Source organism: Seriola aureovittata, chromosome 4 (genome assembly GCF_021018895.1).
Source record: "Seriola aureovittata isolate HTS-2021-v1 ecotype China chromosome 4, ASM2101889v1, whole genome shotgun sequence".
In the NCBI taxonomy this organism is placed as follows: domain Eukaryota; kingdom Metazoa; phylum Chordata; class Actinopteri; order Carangiformes; family Carangidae; genus Seriola; species Seriola aureovittata.
The window spans coordinates 26657940-26679188 of record NC_079367.1 but is presented as its reverse complement, the minus strand read 5'-3'; the positions used below and the strand labels follow the sequence as shown (position 1 = coordinate 26679188).

The 21249-nt window shown below is 40.6% G+C and overlaps 1 protein-coding gene and 1 long non-coding RNA gene across 3 annotated transcripts; both read right to left on the bottom strand.

Annotated features, from left to right (window-relative positions):
- Positions 1 to 3355: 3355 nt before the first annotated feature.
- LOC130167967 (uncharacterized) lies at positions 3356 to 10716 on the bottom strand. Of its 2 annotated transcripts, none has more exons than XR_008827355.1 (4): positions 10287 to 10716; positions 9531 to 9839; positions 6069 to 6121; positions 3356 to 3724 (listed from the first exon to the last, which is right to left on the bottom strand). It is a non-coding gene; the product is annotated as an uncharacterized LOC130167967 (long non-coding RNA). The 2 variants fall into 2 exon arrangements; XR_008827356.1 differs by having other exon boundaries at positions 9758 to 9839; positions 10287 to 10712.
- Positions 10717 to 12663: 1947 nt separating this feature from the next.
- On the bottom strand, positions 12664 to 20977 carry pld3 (phospholipase D family, member 3). The gene is made up of 12 exons (XM_056375162.1): positions 20808 to 20977; positions 18849 to 18935; positions 18360 to 18407; positions 18058 to 18215; positions 17093 to 17273; positions 16675 to 16792; positions 15774 to 15901; positions 15033 to 15230; positions 14510 to 14649; positions 13860 to 14025; positions 13650 to 13749; positions 12664 to 13330 (listed from the first exon to the last, which is right to left on the bottom strand). Exons 2-12 carry the CDS (start codon positions 18867 to 18869, stop codon positions 13143 to 13145), a joined length of 1446 nt encoding a protein of 481 aa, XP_056231137.1. The 5' UTR covers positions 18870 to 18935; positions 20808 to 20977; the 3' UTR covers positions 12664 to 13142.
- Positions 20978 to 21249: the final 272 nt, after the last annotated feature.

The window sequence follows — 21249 nt, the reverse complement described above, 5'->3', positions numbered from 1 at the left end:
GCTTGTGGCAGTTTATCACTGAGTGATCAGAAAATTAATTTAAAGGTTGAGGCTGGCATTAATTTGTGTTTTTCTTATTTTCAACACATGACTTGAAAAGACAAAAACCAACAATTCATCTGTGCTCCAGTACTTGTCCTTGTCTCAGTCTTTAGCTCAGAGTTTCCTATAAGACGTAAAGCTTTACTCAATCATTTCCGAAAAATTATCGACACTGTTTTTTTTAGCAAACATTATTCAAACAGGGAGAAATAATATCTTGGGGACTATTTTGTTGGGCGAATTAATACATATTTGGTGTTCAAGTGAGCAGGCAGCTGGACAGTGTGTGTCATGTCATGCTAATGAAGGAACATGTCACCCAGGGCAACAGTGAGGCACACTGATGTGTTTGTCATAGTTTTTGGAAACAATGGCGCTCTATGGCTCAGGGGGAATAAGATATACCAGGCTTTCATGGGATTTGTTGACAATAAGAAATATCGAATATGATCAGTTATCCTGCAACCAGAGGAGTCTGTGTAACATCTTCCATAATTACTTACACTTTTTTTAAAGTTGTATTTTTTATATTTTTTGTACATTGACGTAATCCAGTTTTCAAATACTGGAAAAGTTGTTAAAACAAGAAAATGCTCTATTTAAACGATCCTGCTGGATTTTGTTGAGTTGTCATTAAAATTAAAATTTAAAGTTTAAAATATAACCATTAGCTTTGGGGTAGAAAAGTCTGTGTTGCTTGAAATCAGGCGATAATGAGTGAAATGGGTGGCCCCACCAACCAATCAGATGCAAGTAGTGAGAAGGCGTTAGATCCTTGTTAGTAGAAGTGATTCACAGGAACCTGATCTAACTGCAAATTAACACTTTTGTAGAGAGATTGATGTGACTGGAAGATGTATATGATGTTTGTAGTTTTGTTCTAAAAATATATAAGCCATAATAGTTTTGATAGGATATTAGCAATGTGAACAGTTGTGACAATACGTTATATAGTATTTGTTATTGCATCAGTATTTGATTTCCCCAGATTTGTTTATATGTTGTCCTCATAACTTATTATGTTAGATTTACTTTACACATTACTCAGTCTGTCCAAAGACATCAAAGGGTGGAGCATGGGAAATAGTTGGTGCCATAATGAGTCATCCACTGAGGCCTACATATCAACAAATCAAAATTTCTGATGAGTTCTGCTTCTTTGCCAAGAATGACAGGACCTTTGTGTACTTCCATGGAACCATCTCTTGTCACAACAGATGAGTCGATCTGACCTGTGAGATTTGTGGTGATGATGTAATTCTTGCGACAAACAGGAAGTCTTGGTTTGTCTGTAATGGCTCCTCATCTGTGGAGTCTGTTAGTCCAACGCTGTTTCTTGGACAAGTCATTACCTCCGACTCCACCCTCAGCCCTGTCTCCTGCTTCCACCACGGTCCTTTCCTCTGTCTAATCAGAGGGAGAAGAGTCGCTCCTCCGCCTGAGCCCTCTTCATCTCTTCAGAGGCAGCAGTGGCAATCACCTGCTGAGACAAAACACAGGTTATTCTTGTCTTCAGTACATTTACAGAAACTTACAATTGATAAATACAATTACCTTGGCTGTATATTATCCAATCAATGCATATGATGTGGCAAACCTGGGGGAACAGACACTGTTTGTTGGTTCCACCGAATGGAATGGCACCAAACCAGGGACAGCAGCAAGAAGATCTGAATTGTTAGTGCTACCACCTGTGTTTATGTGTTGCAAATTAGAGGACTTGCTGCAGGTGTGGAACAGGAAGGAGCTGGGATTACACAGCAACCCCCAGTGGCAGGGAGGACAACCTACCGGTTACATGATGTTAACATGCTAACCAGTCAACTGTCTCGTCCCTTTCCCATATCAAGTCACTGTAGCCTCCACTCTGCCGTACGTATTATAACCTCTTGTCTTGTAAACACAACAGTGGCTGAAGCTCTTAACAAGACTGGTAAAACGGTTGTTAATGCTTATGCTAGCTATGTAGCAATAGCAAAACTTACAAATAGCTGCTTTAACCAATCATGACTCATTCTGAGCATTAGGTTTAAATGTGATATTTAAACCTTTTAACTATGATGTGAAATCTTATGCTGTTATGGCTGTTTGTCATGTTCACAGAGAACGAATGGGAAACTTGGACAAGGAGAAACTGAAGAAAGAAGTTACTGATTGGCACATGCACATTAGTAAGCCAGGTTTCTGTTGTTTGTTTTTTTATTAACTGTGCATTTGTTTTTACTATATTTACATTGCATTGTATGTTTTCTTATTGTGCAAATAAATCTTTCTCAAAATGATCTCACTTGTTAAAATTATGTCTGTCAGGGTTCATTTTTTCACAGTGAATCATTCTAATATCCACCTTCCATCAAACACACCAGAATTTGAATTAAATCTGCACCATTGATCATTTTTATAAGTGGGTGTTGGCCTGATTTAACAAATCTGTGATTTCCACCCCACAGAGTATCTCAGAGAGAAAGTGTGACGCTTCATCAGGTCTCTGGGTGATAAATGTAGTTTCTGTTCTCATTAGTAGCGATGTTTGTCTGCCACATGCCTCAGTTAATCCCTACAAAGTGCAGAGTAGTTGAGAGCTGAGTCATCGAGGATGGAGCCAGTCACACACACACACACACACACACACACACACACACACTTCACACACAGCTAAAGCCCTGAGAATCCTGTGGGTTTAACAGAAAGTGAGTCAGAAGGATCACACAGGTTCTTTCCTCGCGATGCCCACTCACAGCTCACACCTTCAAGCTTAAAAACTTTACTCGTCTACTTTCCCACCGTTCAGACACATGAATAATTTGTTTTGAGCCATGAATTGTCATTTTCATGAAGACACCATCCGCTGCTGTCAGAAAGGCCAAAAGACGGAGGGAGGGAAAGCAAACAAACCGACAGAAAGCACAGTGGTTTCAGGGCAGTTACGCCGAGTATAAGGGAACCATGAGGGGAAACTCTGAGACACTAAATGATCCTTTGCAATTTACTTTTGACAAATAAATGTATTTTTACTGCTAATATCTTAAACAAGAACAGCACTTTGTGTTGCCAGCATCACCATGCGGAAGAGATTTTTGAAGAGGCGTATTTAGAGAGCCTCATCTTGGAAATAAGTTTTGGCAATCCCCTTTGGTGCTTCAGAAAAATATCTTCTATTAAAGACCATGAATGAATCCCACCTGATGAAACAGGTTGGTGTTGGCCCTTAAGATCCATGTATTTAGCTTAATCACACAGGAGAGAAGTGAGAAATGATCTAAATTGCTTGATTACATTCAGTGACACGGGCGGATGAGAAAAGAGACTGAGAGCTAAGAAACAGGAAGTTTTATTTCTTCCACCACAGAGGCCAACCACTGTTACAATTTATTACTTGTGCAGTAAATACCAACAACAACAAGGCCCAGCCTGTTTCAAAATAATGCAATATCCTTTAACATTTGTCATATATCCTGGATTGCCTGTTTACATATCATCCAATTTATCATTAAAATATTAAATGATCAAAATAGAAACCCATAAAATAAACATGATGGCACCTGCTGTGTCTTTGACATACAGCATGAACAAATCTTCCTCTGCACATTGCGACACACATTAAATCCATTTTTCAGGTGTGTGCGGTTGTAATGATACAGTTCTTCTCTTGGCTGCTGTGTTTGTTCGACGCTGACCGTGCCTAACGGAGAGAGAGAGAGAGAGAGAGAGCGAGAGTCCTTCAGTTAATATCAGTACTACAACGTACACACAGTATCACAGTGGTTTCCATGAAGGTGAACCCGGACACGTTACAGATATAGACAGAAAGACAGACATCGCTCACACTCATAAGTACAGGTACAGTCTTACAGGCCTAAAGTAACAGGTGATGTGTAACAAGAGAACAGCAGAACCCTCAGCCTGGCCTCTCCCATATTCTCTCCCTGTTCGCATCAGGTCAGTTCATCAACAAATCACACACTGGTTTTCTTTGAATCTGTTACTTTCACTGTTACGACTGTAGTTTTCATCTTTTTTGCATAGTTCACACTCACCTTCAGAGCAAAACATCACAGTAGCATCCATCTAGAAGGCAAACGTCATGAATCATTTATACGTGAATTAAATAACTTATGGCTTTCTTCATTTAAAATACACTTTTCATGCTTTGTAGACTAGTGATGAGCCATAAGCAGGCTAGTGTGTATCCTCCTTTACATGAACTTCTATTTCTCTTCATTCTTTCTGCAACAACAGACCACTGAGCATCCAGACCAAAGTCAAACACTAAGATCAAACATTTACACCTGCACGCCTGTATTTATGTTTTTATGTTTTGTTGTTATATGCATCTATTAGTTAAAGATAAATTGATGGACTATAGCGGAAGAACACTGATTAATAATATACTACCATTTAAACTGATGACTCATAAAATGAGAAACCCGTAGCCCTGAATTAAGGACTCACTTTCTAATTAACCAGTTACACTAATAAGCTATTAATAAAATGCCACGGGTTTCTCATTTTATAATGAGCCGTCGATTAAAGACATCACCTACAGGGTTTCATCACAACCTGGCAATCCAAACGCTTCTTGTTAATATAGTTAAACATGATAAAACATATAACTGCCTCATTAGGTGGCAACATGTCACCCACTGTTCATCCAGCCTGTTCTGAGCATGTAGTGGTTCCCCACCTCCCCCCAAACATCAGGCAGGTATGATCAGAACCAGCCGTGTCAAGGGACGGGTTTCCACCCTTTAATGTTCGCACCCTCGTCACCACACGTGTCCACTGAGAGGACGCTGTGGTAATTAAAGTGCAATTAGCTCAGTGACATTCTGCTGCTAAATCACACTGTAGACCGCACTGTGCTAAATGGCAGTATTATATGTTTTCTTATCTGCTATGTTTTTGTCATGTTTATCCTGGATCTATAATATTAATTATTTCAATTAAATATTAGAGGCCATTCTGTTTTTCATATGTTACTTGCCTTTTATGTAATAAAGAAAACAACAAAAGAAAACAATCCTGGCAAAAGAAAAATACTACTTGAAGCCTCCTGTGGGAATTTCCCTGCCTCACAATATTTAGATTTTCTCATTTCATTTGTCAGTTCTCTTACTGCTCTGCTGCTGCTGTTTTACACCCTGCCTCTTTTGTCATGTGCATCCATTATCCAACACATTCTTCGTCTCCATCGATCTTGATTGTTGTTGCTTTGGGTTGAAGTGTGAGATTTCAATAAATTGCTTGTTGTTTGCTTGTTCACTGATTGCATCTCTACGTACTTTGTTTTTCTAACTATTTTTTTTGTCTATTCTTTTTATCACTGTGCAGATCAACGTCATGAACAGAAAAGATTTTCATCTGAGGACAAACAGACCAACTCAAAATGATATCAGTTCAAATTTGATGTATAAATGTTTAAAGGTATCATATTTTATACTTTTCAGATGTTTTATTTGAAGTTTTAATATTCATAAGAAGATATTTTTATGGTTTTATGTAACAAAAACCATCTCAATGTAGTTTTACATCTCCTCCCTAAAGCTTCTCTCTGGAGCTCTAGTAACAACAGCTATTAGGTAAACACTCAGAAACCAAATCCCGCAAGGTTGGATGGTGGGTCCAGGTGGGCTGGGCTTGGTGACTGCTTTGTTGTGACATCACAAAGGTACAGAGGTCCTGACAGCTGGTTTTAGAATACAGGCTGTGTGCATTTCTCTGTGGACTCAGCGCTTTGATGCTTTCACAATATCAATATAGAACCTAAACCTGCTTTATAAGCAAACAACACATGGACATCTACCTTTATACTGTATGGGACCTTTAATGTGCAGATTCTACTTTTTTCCACACACAGGATTAAATAGGAAAAACGATTAGGAAAATAGTAAATTATGGTATAATTAAGTAATTAGGACTGAAACACACACACACACAAACATACACACACACACACACACACCACACACACACACACACACACACACACACACACACGTAAACACACACACGTAAACACACAGTACCTGCTACAGGCTGGTTCTTTGGTCCTTCCTGCACATCTCTGCAGCTGAAACATCTGCATGGAGAGTAAAGATATAATCTGTCACAACATTGCTGACTAATTTCATCAGGGGATCTCCATTTTACTGGTAGGTCCTCAAGGCAGCATGCACACACACACACACACACACGCACATGCACACACACTGAATTCGTCCCTTGGCAGCTCTTTCAAATTACAGCATTAGCTGTGTGGTGCAGCTGGATGCTGCAGTGATAAGAGCAGATGTGAATAAACAGTGTTCACTGCTCTTCAAATCAAATTTGAACATCCAACAAACAGAAATCATTCCTGTATTTATATTTGCATGTTGAATGTGACTTATTATTATTAGCAGTGTTTAGTAGTGTTACTATTATAGTAGTGTTATATTTTTTGCATAGTTATTGTTTTTACTTTATTATCATCTAATATTAGGTTATGTAAGAGGTTAAAACAAGTCATTAGCTTTGAATATGGAGCCAACACCATGTGGCCATTTACTGTATAAACAGCTTTATTTTCTTTCTCATACAGATAAGTATTGGAGCAAAAATCCTGTTTTTCCTTGACTCCTTGATTCAAAACAAATGTTTTGCCCAAGCCCATTTCTACTGAAACACATTTCCTGCCATTTTTAATTTCTGGCAAAACACTTTTTACCATTTGTCCTGCAAATTTCAATCTTGTGTGTGTGTGTCCAGGAGGCCAGTGTGTTTGCACATATAAACCCTGATAATGACCGTTTTAAATGGCCACCGTGACCAACTAACATGACACACATAACTGGTGTTTGTAAGGTCACATAACCAAGTCAGTGGTAAGGCTGTACACCTGAACACTCACAGTGTACAGGAGCACCATCTATCAAATACTGCCAGGTCCCACACACACACACACACACACACACACACACCACACACACACACACACACACACACACACACACACGTAAACACACACACGTAAACACACAGTACCTGCTACAGGCTGGTTCTTTGGTCCTTCCTGCACATCTCTGCAGCTGAAACATCTGCATGGAGAGTAAAGATATAATCTGTCACAACATTGCTGACTAATTTCATCAGGGGATCTCCATTTTACTGGTAGGTCCTCAAGGCAGCATGCACACACACACACACACACGCACATGCACACACACTGAATTCGTCCCTTGGCAGCTCTTTCAAATTACAGCATTAGCTGTGTGGTGCAGCTGGATGCTGCAGTGATAAGAGCAGATGTGAATAAACAGTGTTCACTGCTCTTCAAATCAAATTTGAACATCCAACAAACAGAAATCATTCCTGTATTTATATTTGCATGTTGAATGTGACTTATTATTATTAGCAGTGTTTAGTAGTGTTACTATTATAGTAGTGTTATATTTTTTGCATAGTTATTGTTTTTACTTTATTATCATCTAATATTAGGTTATGTAAGAGGTTAAAACAAGTCATTAGCTTTGAATATGGAGCCAACACCATGTGGCCATTTACTGTATAAACAGCTTTATTTTCTTTCTCATACAGATAAGTATTGGAGCAAAAATCCTGTTTTTCCTTGACTCCTTGATTCAAAACAAATGTTTTGCCCAAGCCCATTTCTACTGAAACACATTTCCTGCCATTTTTAATTTCTGGCAAAACACTTTTTACCATTTGTCCTGCAAATTTCAATCTTGTGTGTGTGTCCAGGAGGCCAGTGTGTTTGCACATATAAACCCTGATAATGACCGTTTTAAATGGCCACCGTGACCAACTAACATGACACACATAACTGGTGTTTGTAAGGTCACATAACCAAGTCAGTGGTAAGGCTGTACACCTGAACACTCACAGTGTACAGGAGCACCATCTATCAAATACTGCCAGGTCCACACACACACACACACACACACACAACACACACACACACGCACGCACACACACACACACACACACACACACACTTTTCATGGGTCACTGGATGGGTGGGGGCTGCATGGTTTACAGGGAGACAGAAATAACCTCCTGGATTGGGCCCCGCTGCTCTGCCTCCATGGCCCCCGATGACACTGAATAGTTTACACACTGGGAAGTGACATGCAGGAGATACCTCAGGGTGCATTTGTTTGTCCTGCTTTAGCTACATTTGTGAGGAATAACATTTTGAAGCCATATACTGTATAAATATAAGATAATATTGTATATAATATCCATGGCTGAAAAATGCTGAAAACTGAGAATTTATGAACGATGGAGAAAGAGAGAGTAAGAGCAAGGGTCTCGTAAATTTAAAGAAACATTGATGGATTCTTTGTATTGGTGTAAAAACACCACACAGCTCGCTCTGCGTCAGTAGGAGTATTTATGAAACAGCACGTCTCAGTCTCTCACGTCTCACGTCTCAGACCGGTCTGCAGTCAGCAGAGACTGGGTGTGTTTGATTCTCACATTTAGACACACCCGTAAACAATCAGAACCAGTGGACCACAGCTGGAGCTTTTGTTCGAATGCTCTGGTCTGGACTGTGATTTAGGTAAGAAATATAATTAGTTAAAGACAGTAGATTTAGGAGAATAATGTACAAGCACCAAGATGAAACTATAACACTGGCCTTGTTTATTTCCATGTGTTTATGATCCATTTGTGCTGCAGTGAGAGGAGAGCAACACCGCAGGCTCGTCTGCTGATTTATTTTTCTTCTCTGGTGAAATTTGTATAAGATGTATAATTCAACTGAGCTCAGATTTTCAGCCTGAGTTGTACTGGATTGTAATTTTCTCTGGGATCCCAGGGGAGCCTCTGAGAGAGATGTGAAGTGAGACAAGCGGAGAGCCAGAACACTGTGTGAGTCTGTCGGTTCAAACCTGCACCAATGCTGCAGACAAGTGTTAGAAAACTGCCACTGCAACGTGACACGCGCAGAATAGGAGGAGTTTGTACATTAAGTCAGGAACAAAAATAACCAGTGACCATTGTGAGAAGTTGCGGCCCTGTTGTTTTTCTGTACAGCACAGGTGCTGGTTATTGAAGGCGTCTCCTTCGTGCTGCCTTCATGTGTCCTCACAGGTTCTTGCTACTAACTGTGGATGTTGTAATCACTTGTCATCACTGAGGTGCTTTTAGTCAGAAATAAAAGCATACTCACTTGTAAGACTTTACGTATTTAAAATAGAAAATCCATGAAAGATAAAATGTTAATCTTATCTTTATTGATTGGCTGACTGAATGCAAAATGGCTCAGCAAACCAATTTACATAAAATGGAAAACACAAACACAGCATGATAAATTATATACAATCAATAGTTACCACATGGCTAAATACTACAGTGATTATCTCGTCTATTCAAAATCCCCATTAATAACACACAGAGTTAAATTGCAATATTTCTTGAAAGGGTAAAAAAAATATAAATCAATTATCTGTCATTAGAAAACAAAGAAGTGTGAAATCACTCACCTCTCTTGAAATGAGGATGATGGATTATTGTAGGCTACTTTTACAAGTAAGGAGGTCACTGAATTGATTCATTGACTGCTGGAGATTTAACTTTCTTTTCCCTGGTTGATCTAAACTCTCCCCACTTCTTTTAAAACCTTGTAAGCCTTCTTGGATGCGCGAGTGGAGTGAGCACAGAGAGCGGGCTTGGAGCAGAGAGTTGCAGCATGTGTGTGAACATGTTGTACCTTGAAGCCACCAGGCCGGCGGGAGTGAGCGGAGGAGCGGGACAAGGAGGACGTGAGCGCGGCTTTAATCCGGGCGGAGCCGCTGAAACCGCAGAGACAGCAGTTTGAGAGATGAGCAGTTCAACTGTGACAGTAACCGACTGTAACACATTATTATGACAGAATACTTTGTGTTTTCTCCTCTTTCTAAAATCAGGAGGACTGTACGAGGCGTGTGGAGGGTTACCATTAACTGAGGGAACTGTAAAACTTTGATGAACATGCGCAGACACCGTCATATCTCACTCATTAGGAACTATGCTGTATGTCTAATTATAGCCTATAGAGTTGAATGTAGTCAAGGTCAGCTGCAGGTTACAGCCCTATATGGTAAAGACTTGTTGGTGCGTTTATCCACAATAAACAAACTTGATGGGAAGTTGGAGAAAAACGTGAAAAAGACGCGTTTCAAAAAAGGATCTTACTAGGAAAACAAAAACCCATCTCAATCCACCTCTGATTTGATCGATATGGTCCTATATTCTCATACCTTCATTCCTCTGAAGTGGTCGCTCTGGTTTGGAGCTCCGCCTGGAAACTTTGCAGCCTCACCCACAGAAAGTGTCAGTCTTGGCGCACCGAAACACCAGCAGCATCTCCGCGCAGGAACACGCAAAAACAAAAGTTGCTCGTCCATGATTGCAGGTGGCATCAAACAGTGTTTTATCGAATCGTTCAGCAGTTCACAGGCTGACAAACAGCCTCCTCAGTTCCACTTCAGCAGTGTCTATCCTGGGCTGTGCGCCGCCGCCATGTCCGCCCTGATGACCGGTCCCGGTCCCGATAACGCTCCTCCTCCGCGCCGCTGTGCGCAGATGGAGGCTTATGGGAATGTATGGAGACAGAAAAAGCCCAGCTGGTCTATTGTACTGTGTCTGGGAACAACCTGACAGCTCCACAGAAGAGACAACGTCACAGCAGGAGGCCAGAGGACACTACAGCTGCCCCCTTACTGCTTTTATAATAACAGTGACACTACAGCGGCTCTTCATTTTTTCATTTCATTTCATTTTGTAGGTTTATTTCAATCCACTTGGATTTCAGTTATTTATCCAAGTGGGAACACGTTTAAAAGGTTCCTCACCCTTCCTACATACAGTGTTCAGAGGTCATCACTTCTGGTACTTTATTGTGTTATTGCCCATCAGTCTACTCTCAGTAACCCATAATGACAATATGAAAATAAGTTGTTTTTTTTACAAATTCAGAACTCTCTCAGTTAGAGATGTATCCAGACCCTTTGCTGTGGTTCTCCACAATGTGGTCAGCTGCTTCCTGTTTTGCTTTAAAGTCCCACAATTCACACTGCATGTCAGGACAAAAGCCACGTCATGAAGTCTAAGGAACTCTCCATAGACAGCTATTATAAACCTGTTGAGGCACAGATCAGAGCAAGCCATCTGCGAAGCTTTCAGTGTTTGCAGCAGCAGAGACATCTCGATTATTGAGATATGGAAGAAGCTTCAAATCCCTGGGTCTCTTCCTAGAGTTGCCTGTTTGTCCAAACTGAGTAAGTCAACAAGAACCAAACAGTCACTGTAACAGAGCTTCAGAAATCCTCTGCAGAGGTGAGACCATCAGCCATCTTAGCAGTACTCTGTCATCAGGCCTGTGTGGTGGAGATGCTTGACAGAAACCATTTTGAGTAAAAGGCACATGACAGCTGCTTTGAGTTTGCCAAGGAAGGTTTTCTGTTCTGATGAGGCAACAAACCTTTTGGGCTGAACTCCTATGCCTGGCGGACACCGGGCCCTGCTCCACCTGGCTAATACCATCCCTGTGGTGAAGCATGGTGGTGGCAGACTCATATTTTGGGGTATGCTTTTCATTGGCAGGGGCAGAGAGACCGGTCAGAACTGAGGGAAGGATGGATGCAGACAAATACAGAGAGGGCTGTGAAGAAAACCTGCTCCAGAGCAGGAGATGCAAAATGCCTACAAACATCACTGTAAGTTCTTTTATTCATGCTGATCACACAAGAAGATTATTTAAGAACAGTATGTTCTGGACCAGTGAGGAGAGTATGAGGTGAAGCAAACCTCTTGTCTCTTGAACATCATACAATGATGGTACCTGAACCAGAAGCTTGTTGGCAGGAAATCAATAAAAGAGTTGGATAGAGTCCATTGTGTCATATAAATAAAAGCCGTGAATATATAGTGTGTGTATCAGAAAGCACATGAAGAACAAAGAACAGGTTGAAACAGGTTTGCCTGAATCAAAATCATTTATTGAGAATCATTGCTTTAAAAGGAGTTAGGAGATAATGACATGTACATAATAATTGTTCCACAGCGTTTTTATAAACATGCTGCAACTAGTAAACACGCTTCCTTGGACAGTTGCCATAACAACCATCTCTCCACTAATTAGTAGTTTCAATCACTCCACACAGTGGAAATTAAATGTTTGTCATCTACTGCTGCTGCAAACTTCCAGTCTGCTGTATGTAATGCTGACTTCAGTATTAAATGTATTTATTCATAAGTTTATTTTAAAACAGTCATGAAGACTGAGAGTGAATTTTAAAAACAGCACAGGCACAGCACGCCAGTCTGAGCATGAATTGATTATTCCAGATTCCAGCAAACTAAGAAAACACAGAATCTTTACTCCCTGAGATGAGTTGGGATGAAAAAAAAAAACTCCCATAGAGGCTGAAGTTGTATAAAAGAAAAGCATCGTGATTGATCTTTAATACGAGAGTGATCAATTAAAAGATCACTTAACATAAGTGAGTATGGAAAGAATCTGAATGAAGCGATCAAACAGCGCACCCTAGTGCTACCAGCACGACGTGACACAAACCACACCATTAAACTATTTAGAGGTTTAAAGCCTGAGACCACTTCCTCCGGAGGGGGAAAGTGGTCTCAGGCTTTTGTTACTCTACAGTATCTGTTGGAGTTTTTTGTAAAGGTAACATTGTCTGTTCACTGTTTGTCAATGCTGGTAACAAGTCGCAGTACATTCTGACTGAGGACCTAGATCTGATGATCCAGCAGGGTAAAAATAATGTTAATTGGCTTTTTACGCACACATGTAGCTTTGATAGGAAGAGCAAAGAAATGCAAAGACATTGTTGCCTCTTACAAAAAAAAAAAAAAAAAAAAGACCAGGCACCCATGTACAACCCTTGACAGTTAAGTGGTTTGATGGCACATTACTGTCAAATTGGAGTTTGGCACTAAAGCTGTGATAAGTCAAGTTTAATGAAGTTGACTCTCTTTCAAACTGGGTACCTGAGATAGTGCATGAGACTTTGAAAACTAAAATAAATGTGCAACTATAACACTGTAATATCTGCGGTGCTGAAATGGTTTGTTTGTAAAAGTGGCTGATGAAACTAACAGAAGTCTTTGAGGTTGGAGTTTTGGGTGACAGGGGTGCTGTAGTCAGAGCTCCAGTCCCTCTCAAACACAGCCTTCAGCTGTGATTGGACGGTCGGGTCCGGGGACCGTGATGCAGTCTGGTTGACAACCAACGCTGAGCCAGCTGTGTGCACAAAGTAGTCACCTGACCAATTAGATGTACCTGAAGACAGAAAGAGACATGTTACATTTCAGCCCATTCATCACTTGGACATGATAAATATTAGTGTGTACCATTAAATGTGTACAATCAGAGGTGACTAATGATTCAAAATGAATGAATGAATTATTCTTTTAGCCTTTGAAATGCAAATGATAAAATGAATCATCCTTAAACAAAATGACATGTTATAAGGGAAGCAGAGAGAGTCCTCCTGTGAATACTGACAATGAAAAAACCTCCTCAAAAGCCAGTTACTAACAACATATGTTATTATCCAATTGTGTTTCACATGAACCATGCAGTGCACCTGCAGCCTCACCTATGTAAGCTATCTTGTCAGTCACCATGTACTTGTTGTGGTTGACTCTGGCGAAGGGAATCTCCTTCTGCTTGGGGTTGGCAGGCACCACAAACAGCCTCTGGATAAGGGAAACAAGAGGTCATCAGGATATTGTTTTTACTACATCATAATATGTACAACCTCCTTTGTCAGTTTTTTGTCATAAAGACATAAAGAAGAGGTACTCACCACCTGGATGTCTAGTTTGTTCATGGGGTCGTAAACTGAGGCCAGAGACTTCAGGAAGGGAAACATGACTGGCTGGGTGCTGGCCCAGCAGCTGATCAGCAGGCGCACCTTGACCCGCCTCTCGTATGCCACTCTCCTCAGCTGGGTGTCGATGTCTGCCCAGTACCTGCAGAGGGCGCCGCATGCAGAGTATGAGGACACGGCACCATCACACTAACCATTCAGTCACCCTTCAGCTGTGTTCCAGTTCATAAATACCTTATTAATTCTCAAAAGAAATGGTCAAGTCAACCCTGGTGCAACTACTGGGTGTTTTAATGAAACACCTTAAAGAAGGAAATGTAGGTTTCATTCATGGATTTTACTTGTTCTGCAGAATTAATTTAAATTACAAAGAAATAACAGAATTTCAAACAAGGATTTCTGATGACACATTTCTTCTCAAGTGTTTACACTCATTTCACATTTCTGTCCACTTTTCGAACACAATATGACTAACGTGTTACTTTGTGGTTAAAACTGACTTAAGAGGATGAAACAGATGCACTTAATCCTGGAGGTTATCAAAGATCTGAACTACAGTACCTGTAGATACCGTAAAACCTTAATCTGACTCTTCTCAGCCATTCTCCCTGTAGTTACATCTGTACCTTTTAGGGTGTGAAAACTCCATGGTGGGCAGGTAGTTCATGACAGCAATGTAGATGAAGCTCTGGGCATCCTCCATCACACTGAGGATGGACTGAATGTCTGGGGTCCTGCCGGCTGCACAGAAGGACGGAGGGGAACTCTGCGAGAGAGAGTGACAGAGAAAACAAAGACATCTAGTTAATTATTTGTTCATTTTGAATCAATACAGGAGAGCATTCATAAAGTAAGTGTAAAGTCCTACTGGAATAATGGTACCGCTCGGTGGTCATTAGAAGTGCTCTGTAGATGTAATAAGGTACTGAAGGGAGAGAACTGGAGACTTTTTATAATATAACTTAAATGATAAAACAAATGGTTTTACTAACACTAAAGTAATTACTGCGGGGAATGAAGGGAAAAAAAGTGAGTATATGCTGCCACTTTAAATGTATTCTTTCTAGTTTGGTATTAAAGACTTTGGGGTTTTAGTCTTTGGGATCAGCAATAGAAACAATCTCTCCTTCTTCCCTGTTTGTATCTCACCGACAGATAAACGTTGGACGGCGTGTTGTTGAGTGGCAGCTGGAGAGGTGTGTCCTTGTTGTAGAGGGTGGAGAAGCTGGAGGGCCAGGGTGATGGGATCTTCTGACTCTCTCCCAGGAACCAATAGGCCTCAAAGATCTTACCCAGGTCTGCAGCCAAACAGCTGCAGTTGTAGACCACCACGCCCAGCTCCTTCACCTGGAGACCACCAGCAGAACACACACACGTATTCTCAATCACAACTTACATGTCGTAGATTTTTTTTTAAAAGGTTATTCTTTAGGGCATTTTTTCTCTTTTTCAATAGCAACCGTGAGAGAGGCAGAGGCAATGGCAATGACAAAGCAGCAGAGTGACGACAAAGAATGTGACCGAGCCAACAAGTTTGAGCCAACAAGAACTTCCCCCTCTGCCTGGACTGGGCACCAGACAACCTTTCACTGCCAGGACAGGATACAATGTGTGGGATTCTTCATCAGACTTTAATTCTGAACTACATACCTAAACAAAACATAATTTCTTATCCACTTCCTCTAATCGTTACACTAACAACCCAAACACTGATACCATGTACACAGCAAAAAAAAAACATTGAGGTAATCCATTCCAATCCACATATACAAGAAAAAAATCAGTCTGACCAACCTGTGTGTGTGTGTGTGTGTGTGTGTGTGTGTGTGTGTGTGTGTGTGTTGTGTGTGTGTGTGTGTGTGTGTGTGTGTTGTGTGTGTGTGTGTGTACCTGTGTGAGGGACCTCCAGTCCATGTTGGCACTGCCAATGTAAATGTGCTTCTTGTCCACCACCCAGAACTTGGTGTGAAGGACGCCTGAGGTGAGGTCTCTCATGTTAACTGTCCTGATGTCAGCCCCTGTAACGCACACACACGCACATTATTACTCAAATAACAAAAGTTATGATGGTCGGAAGAATTTTTTCACAAGCTCAAAACATTAGCTGTGTCCCACTCCAGGGGTGGCATCCGATTGTGTCGCAGCAGTGTGATAAAGACTGTCCTTTCTTTTCCTGGGCCACAGAGGATCCAGCAGGTAGATCTTTCATGGCCCAACCTATCCCAAGATTCATTGAGTCATTGCCACTGGTAATGAAAATAATGTGGTAGCAAACAACAGCGACAGAGAGCCTGAAGATCACACTTTTTCAGTTCAGTTCAACAGCTAACGGAGCAACTGTCAAAACCAAGGGCCTTAAAACGTCAGGTTTTTGTGATAAAAAGTTAGTTGTTGTCAAGGTTGCCAGGCAACAGGAGCGTCTCTTTGTGACGCAACGGTAAGGAACCGTCTCATTTTGGTTTGAAAGGCCACACCCTCATAGACCGTGTCCTCAAAAGGATGCAGCCCCTAAATTGAGACACAGCTATTGCCATGTATATATATATATATATAATATATATATATATATATCATGTGTTAGTGTGTTCTTCAGTGGCACCAGAGACATGACTGACAGCAGCCTCTGAATTAACACACTTAAATAATTATATTAGTGCTCATAATTAATTCTAGTTGTGAATTTGAATACATTAATAGGAATAGGAATAAATAAAAAGTATATAGAAAGTTTGGTTCATATGATTGGAATCAACATAACAAAAGCAAAAGTATTTTAAAAGCAGAGCATCACCCGAATCGTTGAGCAGCTTGAGGTCGTCCTGAGGCTGACTCTCCTGTGGTCTGTTGACTGCGATCCGAACAGACAACTTCCCTGAAAGCTCAGCTAGTTTCTTCAGAATGGTTTCACCCTGTGCACAGCAAGAAAATTATTTCAATTTTGTAAATGCTAGGGGCAAAAAGATTCATTTCAGATTAAGACATAGAGGAAGAGGAAATTAAAGCAAAGACTCATGATAGATTCGTTGAGATAATTCTAAGTACCTAATTCTAAGTTGTCACCCACTCACCTACTCCCATGAATCATGATGCAATGTTAGAGGAGTAAAAAAAAGTATGAAGACACATTCAGATCAGGTGTAAGGCTCTGAGGAGGTGTCAGGTGTGTGTATAACAGTCATCCTTTGCTGCCATTCACAGCTCAAGCTGACCTGATTGGCTGTTGGCTCATGAGTGCCGGTGTCCTTGTTGGTGAGCGTCCAATAGAAGGAGGCTATGTCGACACTGCTGCGAGCCTCGCTCACCAGATTGAGCCAGGCCTGGAAGATGGAGGGGTGAGTGGTGCTGGAATTAAACTCCAGCCCCTCAGGGATGCTCTCCACCAGAACAATCCTGACAGGGGACAGAGGAAATGTCTTGATGATAGTGATTAACATCTGTACTTCTGGTTCTGCCTGTTGAGTCTGACCGATATATCTCAAGTAGAAACGGTGTCGCCATTACATCGATGGTCATGTTTATTTCTCAATTGTAAAATGTCTCACTCTTTTCATATCTTGCCATCAATTCTTAAAAAAAAATAACAACAAACACTGTTATGTCAATTGAACATTGACACATAAAGTGCACTTATTTTCTTGCTATGGAGCTTTTGACCGTATCGCATGGAATGTGCAACTTGAGTGGGGGTTGTTTTGTCACCCTGTGTTTCCTAACAATATTCACAGTAATGGAAAGTTAAAACATCTGCTGTTCCAGGACAACTGAGCATATTTAATTTGTTAATGAAGACCATGTAATATGGTTACAAGCTTGGAACAAGCGAGTAAGCGCACATTGAGTGGAGACAATTTTGTCAGCTGCAGTTTCTGAACACAAGAGCGAACCACCAAGCTCAACATCTTATTATCATGTGCTTCTATATGTATGTATGTATGTGTATTTATATACAGTATACATATATGTAAAAACGAATGAAGATAGAACAGGCATAACATAAAAACATTATTTTAGTTTCAACAAATGTTACCATGTAAAAGGAATAACTAAATACAATTAATATTAATACTAAAAAGTGCTAAATTATTAAAGTTGATGACAGTTTGAAACATGAAAGCTGAATAAATGTGCTGGTCTCTTTAGGACTGTGTCCACGTGTGAGCAGATGTTTTCTTACTCGCAGGGGTCGTAGCAGGACTCGGCCTGGGGCAGACGGATGCTGCTGCTCGGGGCGGTGTGGGAGGATGAAACCCTGGGAGTCAGGAGGTTATAGACGGCCGTGGCAGCCAGCAGCACAGTGGCTACAGTGGCCAGAGCTACCACACACCTGGAATACTGGAAAGAACGTGTTGATCGACGTTGAGTAAATCACGTTTATCTATGATTGTGCCGGTGTATTTCTTCTGTGTTGACAGCTTGTGTGTCTGCTGAAGTACCGCCGGTCTGTATGTGTGTGTTTGTGTGTGGTCTGTAACGTACCAGCTGTGCTTTTCTGTCGTCTTGTCTCCTCCACTCCACGTCCACCAGCTACAGGCATCAGAGGGATACATTAACACAATGACAGAGCAACGTCAGACTAAACAATAAACCTCTAATATAACATGAACGCTGCCATTAAACAAAATAAGCAAGACCATTATTACACAATAAATGTGTCCATACAACTGGAAAATATTGATTTATTGATTGTGCCTCTGTGTAATCTAACAGAGTGATTAATCAATTATAATTTTCAATATGATGATTCAAACTCCCCATGAACAGTCTAACCAATACCTCTCGATTGCAATACTAGCAATCTTTATCAATTCGTCTGTTCATTTCTTTTTGAGCTTTGACCAGTAAATTCTTGGTATTTTCACTTGATAACTGCTTTAAGCAAATAATCAAACCCTATCAATCAAAGGTGGAAAATATTCAACAGTGATTCATTACTTGAACCAGAGCATGAAAAAACACCAAACTTACCTTATTGTAAGTGATGTCCATCTTCACGCTGAAGGACAAAATGACATCTGATTCAGTACCAGTCCTGTCAGCTCAGAGTCAGCAGCTCTGAGACCAAACACAGGAACAAAACATGTGATGTTACATCATGTCTTCATGTCTCTGCACAAAAGACTTAATGAATGACCTGCTGCATTAAAAGCTTTTACATGTTGGCAGCTCTGAATGCCAACAAGAGGTAAAAGATTTAACAACAGTACATTAAAAGTATGACATTGAACAGTTGGGGATAAAAATTAGGTTTTAAGAAATTTATGAAGTGAATTTGACAACTGAATAATTGAAAAGGGAAAGTTTCTGTTTGAGTAAGAGATAATCATAAATAACTTTAACTTAATGTAGCTGCATCGTTATGAAACAATATGGCAATCTCAAACACTATTGTCTCTCCTTTAAACACACACACACCTCGGCTTAACCTTTACAGACTTTACAAAGAGAAGCTTCTAGGTGTTTTCAACACCAGAGACAGAGAATAACCTGCACAGTTCATCTCTAGCACAAAGACACATGCGGCTCCAGCTGCTGACAGGCTGCATGCAGGTCAACTGCACCAAAGCACTGTGTATCAATAACTGTAAGTAATAATGCTTAAAATTAAAATATGTGATCGTGACAAACCGTTTACTGGAATCTGAGGTCTTGTGATTGGATAAAGAAAGAGGAAGTATGGCAACTTAATTGCTGACAGCAGCAGGATGCAACCCTAAACAAGCAGTCACATGAGTCGGAGTCTCCTCATAGAAACATTACTCAATACAGCTGCTGATATGGGACCATACAGTATACTGGACTGTTGAATAAAGGCTCTCCAACATGTTTGATTTTGTTTGTCGGGATTTTCTCCAAACTGATTTCAAAAAAGGCAAAACATGATCAGTAATATGGTTTTGACAGAATGGACAGGGTTTTTTTTTTTCCAATCAAAAATTACACCAAACAACAAGTTTAGGAAGAGAGCAATAGAGCAGAATGTACCAACACACTCAGTTTATTTAAATACCACATTTTGTTCTCTCAAATTGCATCCAGAAAGACATAAAATAACTTGTGTGGTTTGTTGCACATGAACAGTCACACAAAACAATTCATGCACTGCATGATATTGAGAACCAGACAATGCTGGGTTTTACCGTAACAGAGTTTGGAATGAGGAATCGTGACATTTTGAAATCTGACATATTTCAGATCTAAAACTGAAACTAGAAGACTAGCACTATGGGAGTCTGACAAAGATGTACAGGGTGAAACACTTTAATTCAGTGAAAACAACTGGAAGCTGTAACACAGTTCACACAGATTTCCCAGCACCTCAAACATTGTGAAGTTACTTTACTCTTCATACACTGCGCTATACAAAGCAGATTCCCTATAATCTCTAGATTTAAAGTAAACAAAAAGGCTTCAAGCAAAGGGTGGTCTGGCTAGTGCACCAAATTACAACTGGCAGCAGAGGACAAAGAAGGCTTGTTTCTATCTGTGCAGAGGAACAAGTGAGTCAAGAGTTTTGGCTCAAGTTGTAGAAGGCGGAGTGAGTCAGAGAGGACTGCTCAATTCTTAAACTACCCAAAGAAAGAATAACAGAGCACCACGCCTTATTTGTGAGCTTCAGAGTAGATAACACAGGGTTAGCTAACTAGTACAAGACTAAACACAGGAATGTAGTTCATGTAAGCGACTTCGAAGATTAGCAAATATTTAAAGACCTTAAAAACACAGTCGGTTAGGAAGTAACTACTCCAGTGTATAGTTAATGACAATAGGCAAAGCACCTCTGATTGTAATGTTATGTTTTGTGTTTAACAGTACTATAATTCCTATTAATAACCCACTGTAACTTTACTGAGCAACCGAAGAGTCGCTGACAGTGCAAAACAACAAAAACAACTCACTCTCAGCTAGTGAAAACTGTCAACCCACCTGTTCTCATGCGTCCAGGTTAATTAAAATCCCACATGTAAAAGCGTCAACGTCTGTTCCTTCTGCACAATAACATTTAAGGTAGTTATTTCATTTTTAAATGATCAAACAAGTCTGAAGAAACTCATTCACTGCACCGTTTAAGTGCCGATTTGGCTACAAACAGGATCGTGAAAGGAGAGGTGGTCATGTGATCTCAGCCGGACAGCCAATTGGAAGGGAGCTGACCGCGTGACGTACAACGGGCAAGTTACAGTAGTGCAGTTCTCACTTTTCACTAGCAGAGGGCGCTGTATATCCATGGCTGTGACACACACACACACACACACACACACACACACACACACACACACACACACACACACACACACACACACACACACACACACACACACACACACACACACACAAAAACATTAATTAATCATTGTACATTAAAACG

Bases quoted from the DNA above. Each gene is read 5' to 3' on its own strand.
- pld3 (XM_056375162.1), bottom strand. From the start codon at position 18,869: ATGGACATCACTTACAATAAG. The intron at 18,216-18,359 runs GTACGTTACAGA...CGTTCTTTCCAG, and splicing joins ACGACAGAAAAGCACAGCTG to TATTCCAGGTGTGTGGTAGC. The intron at 15,902-16,674 runs GTGATGCTCTGC...TGTGCGTTACAG, and splicing joins CAAGCTGCTCAACGATTCGG to GGGCTGACATCAGGACAGTT.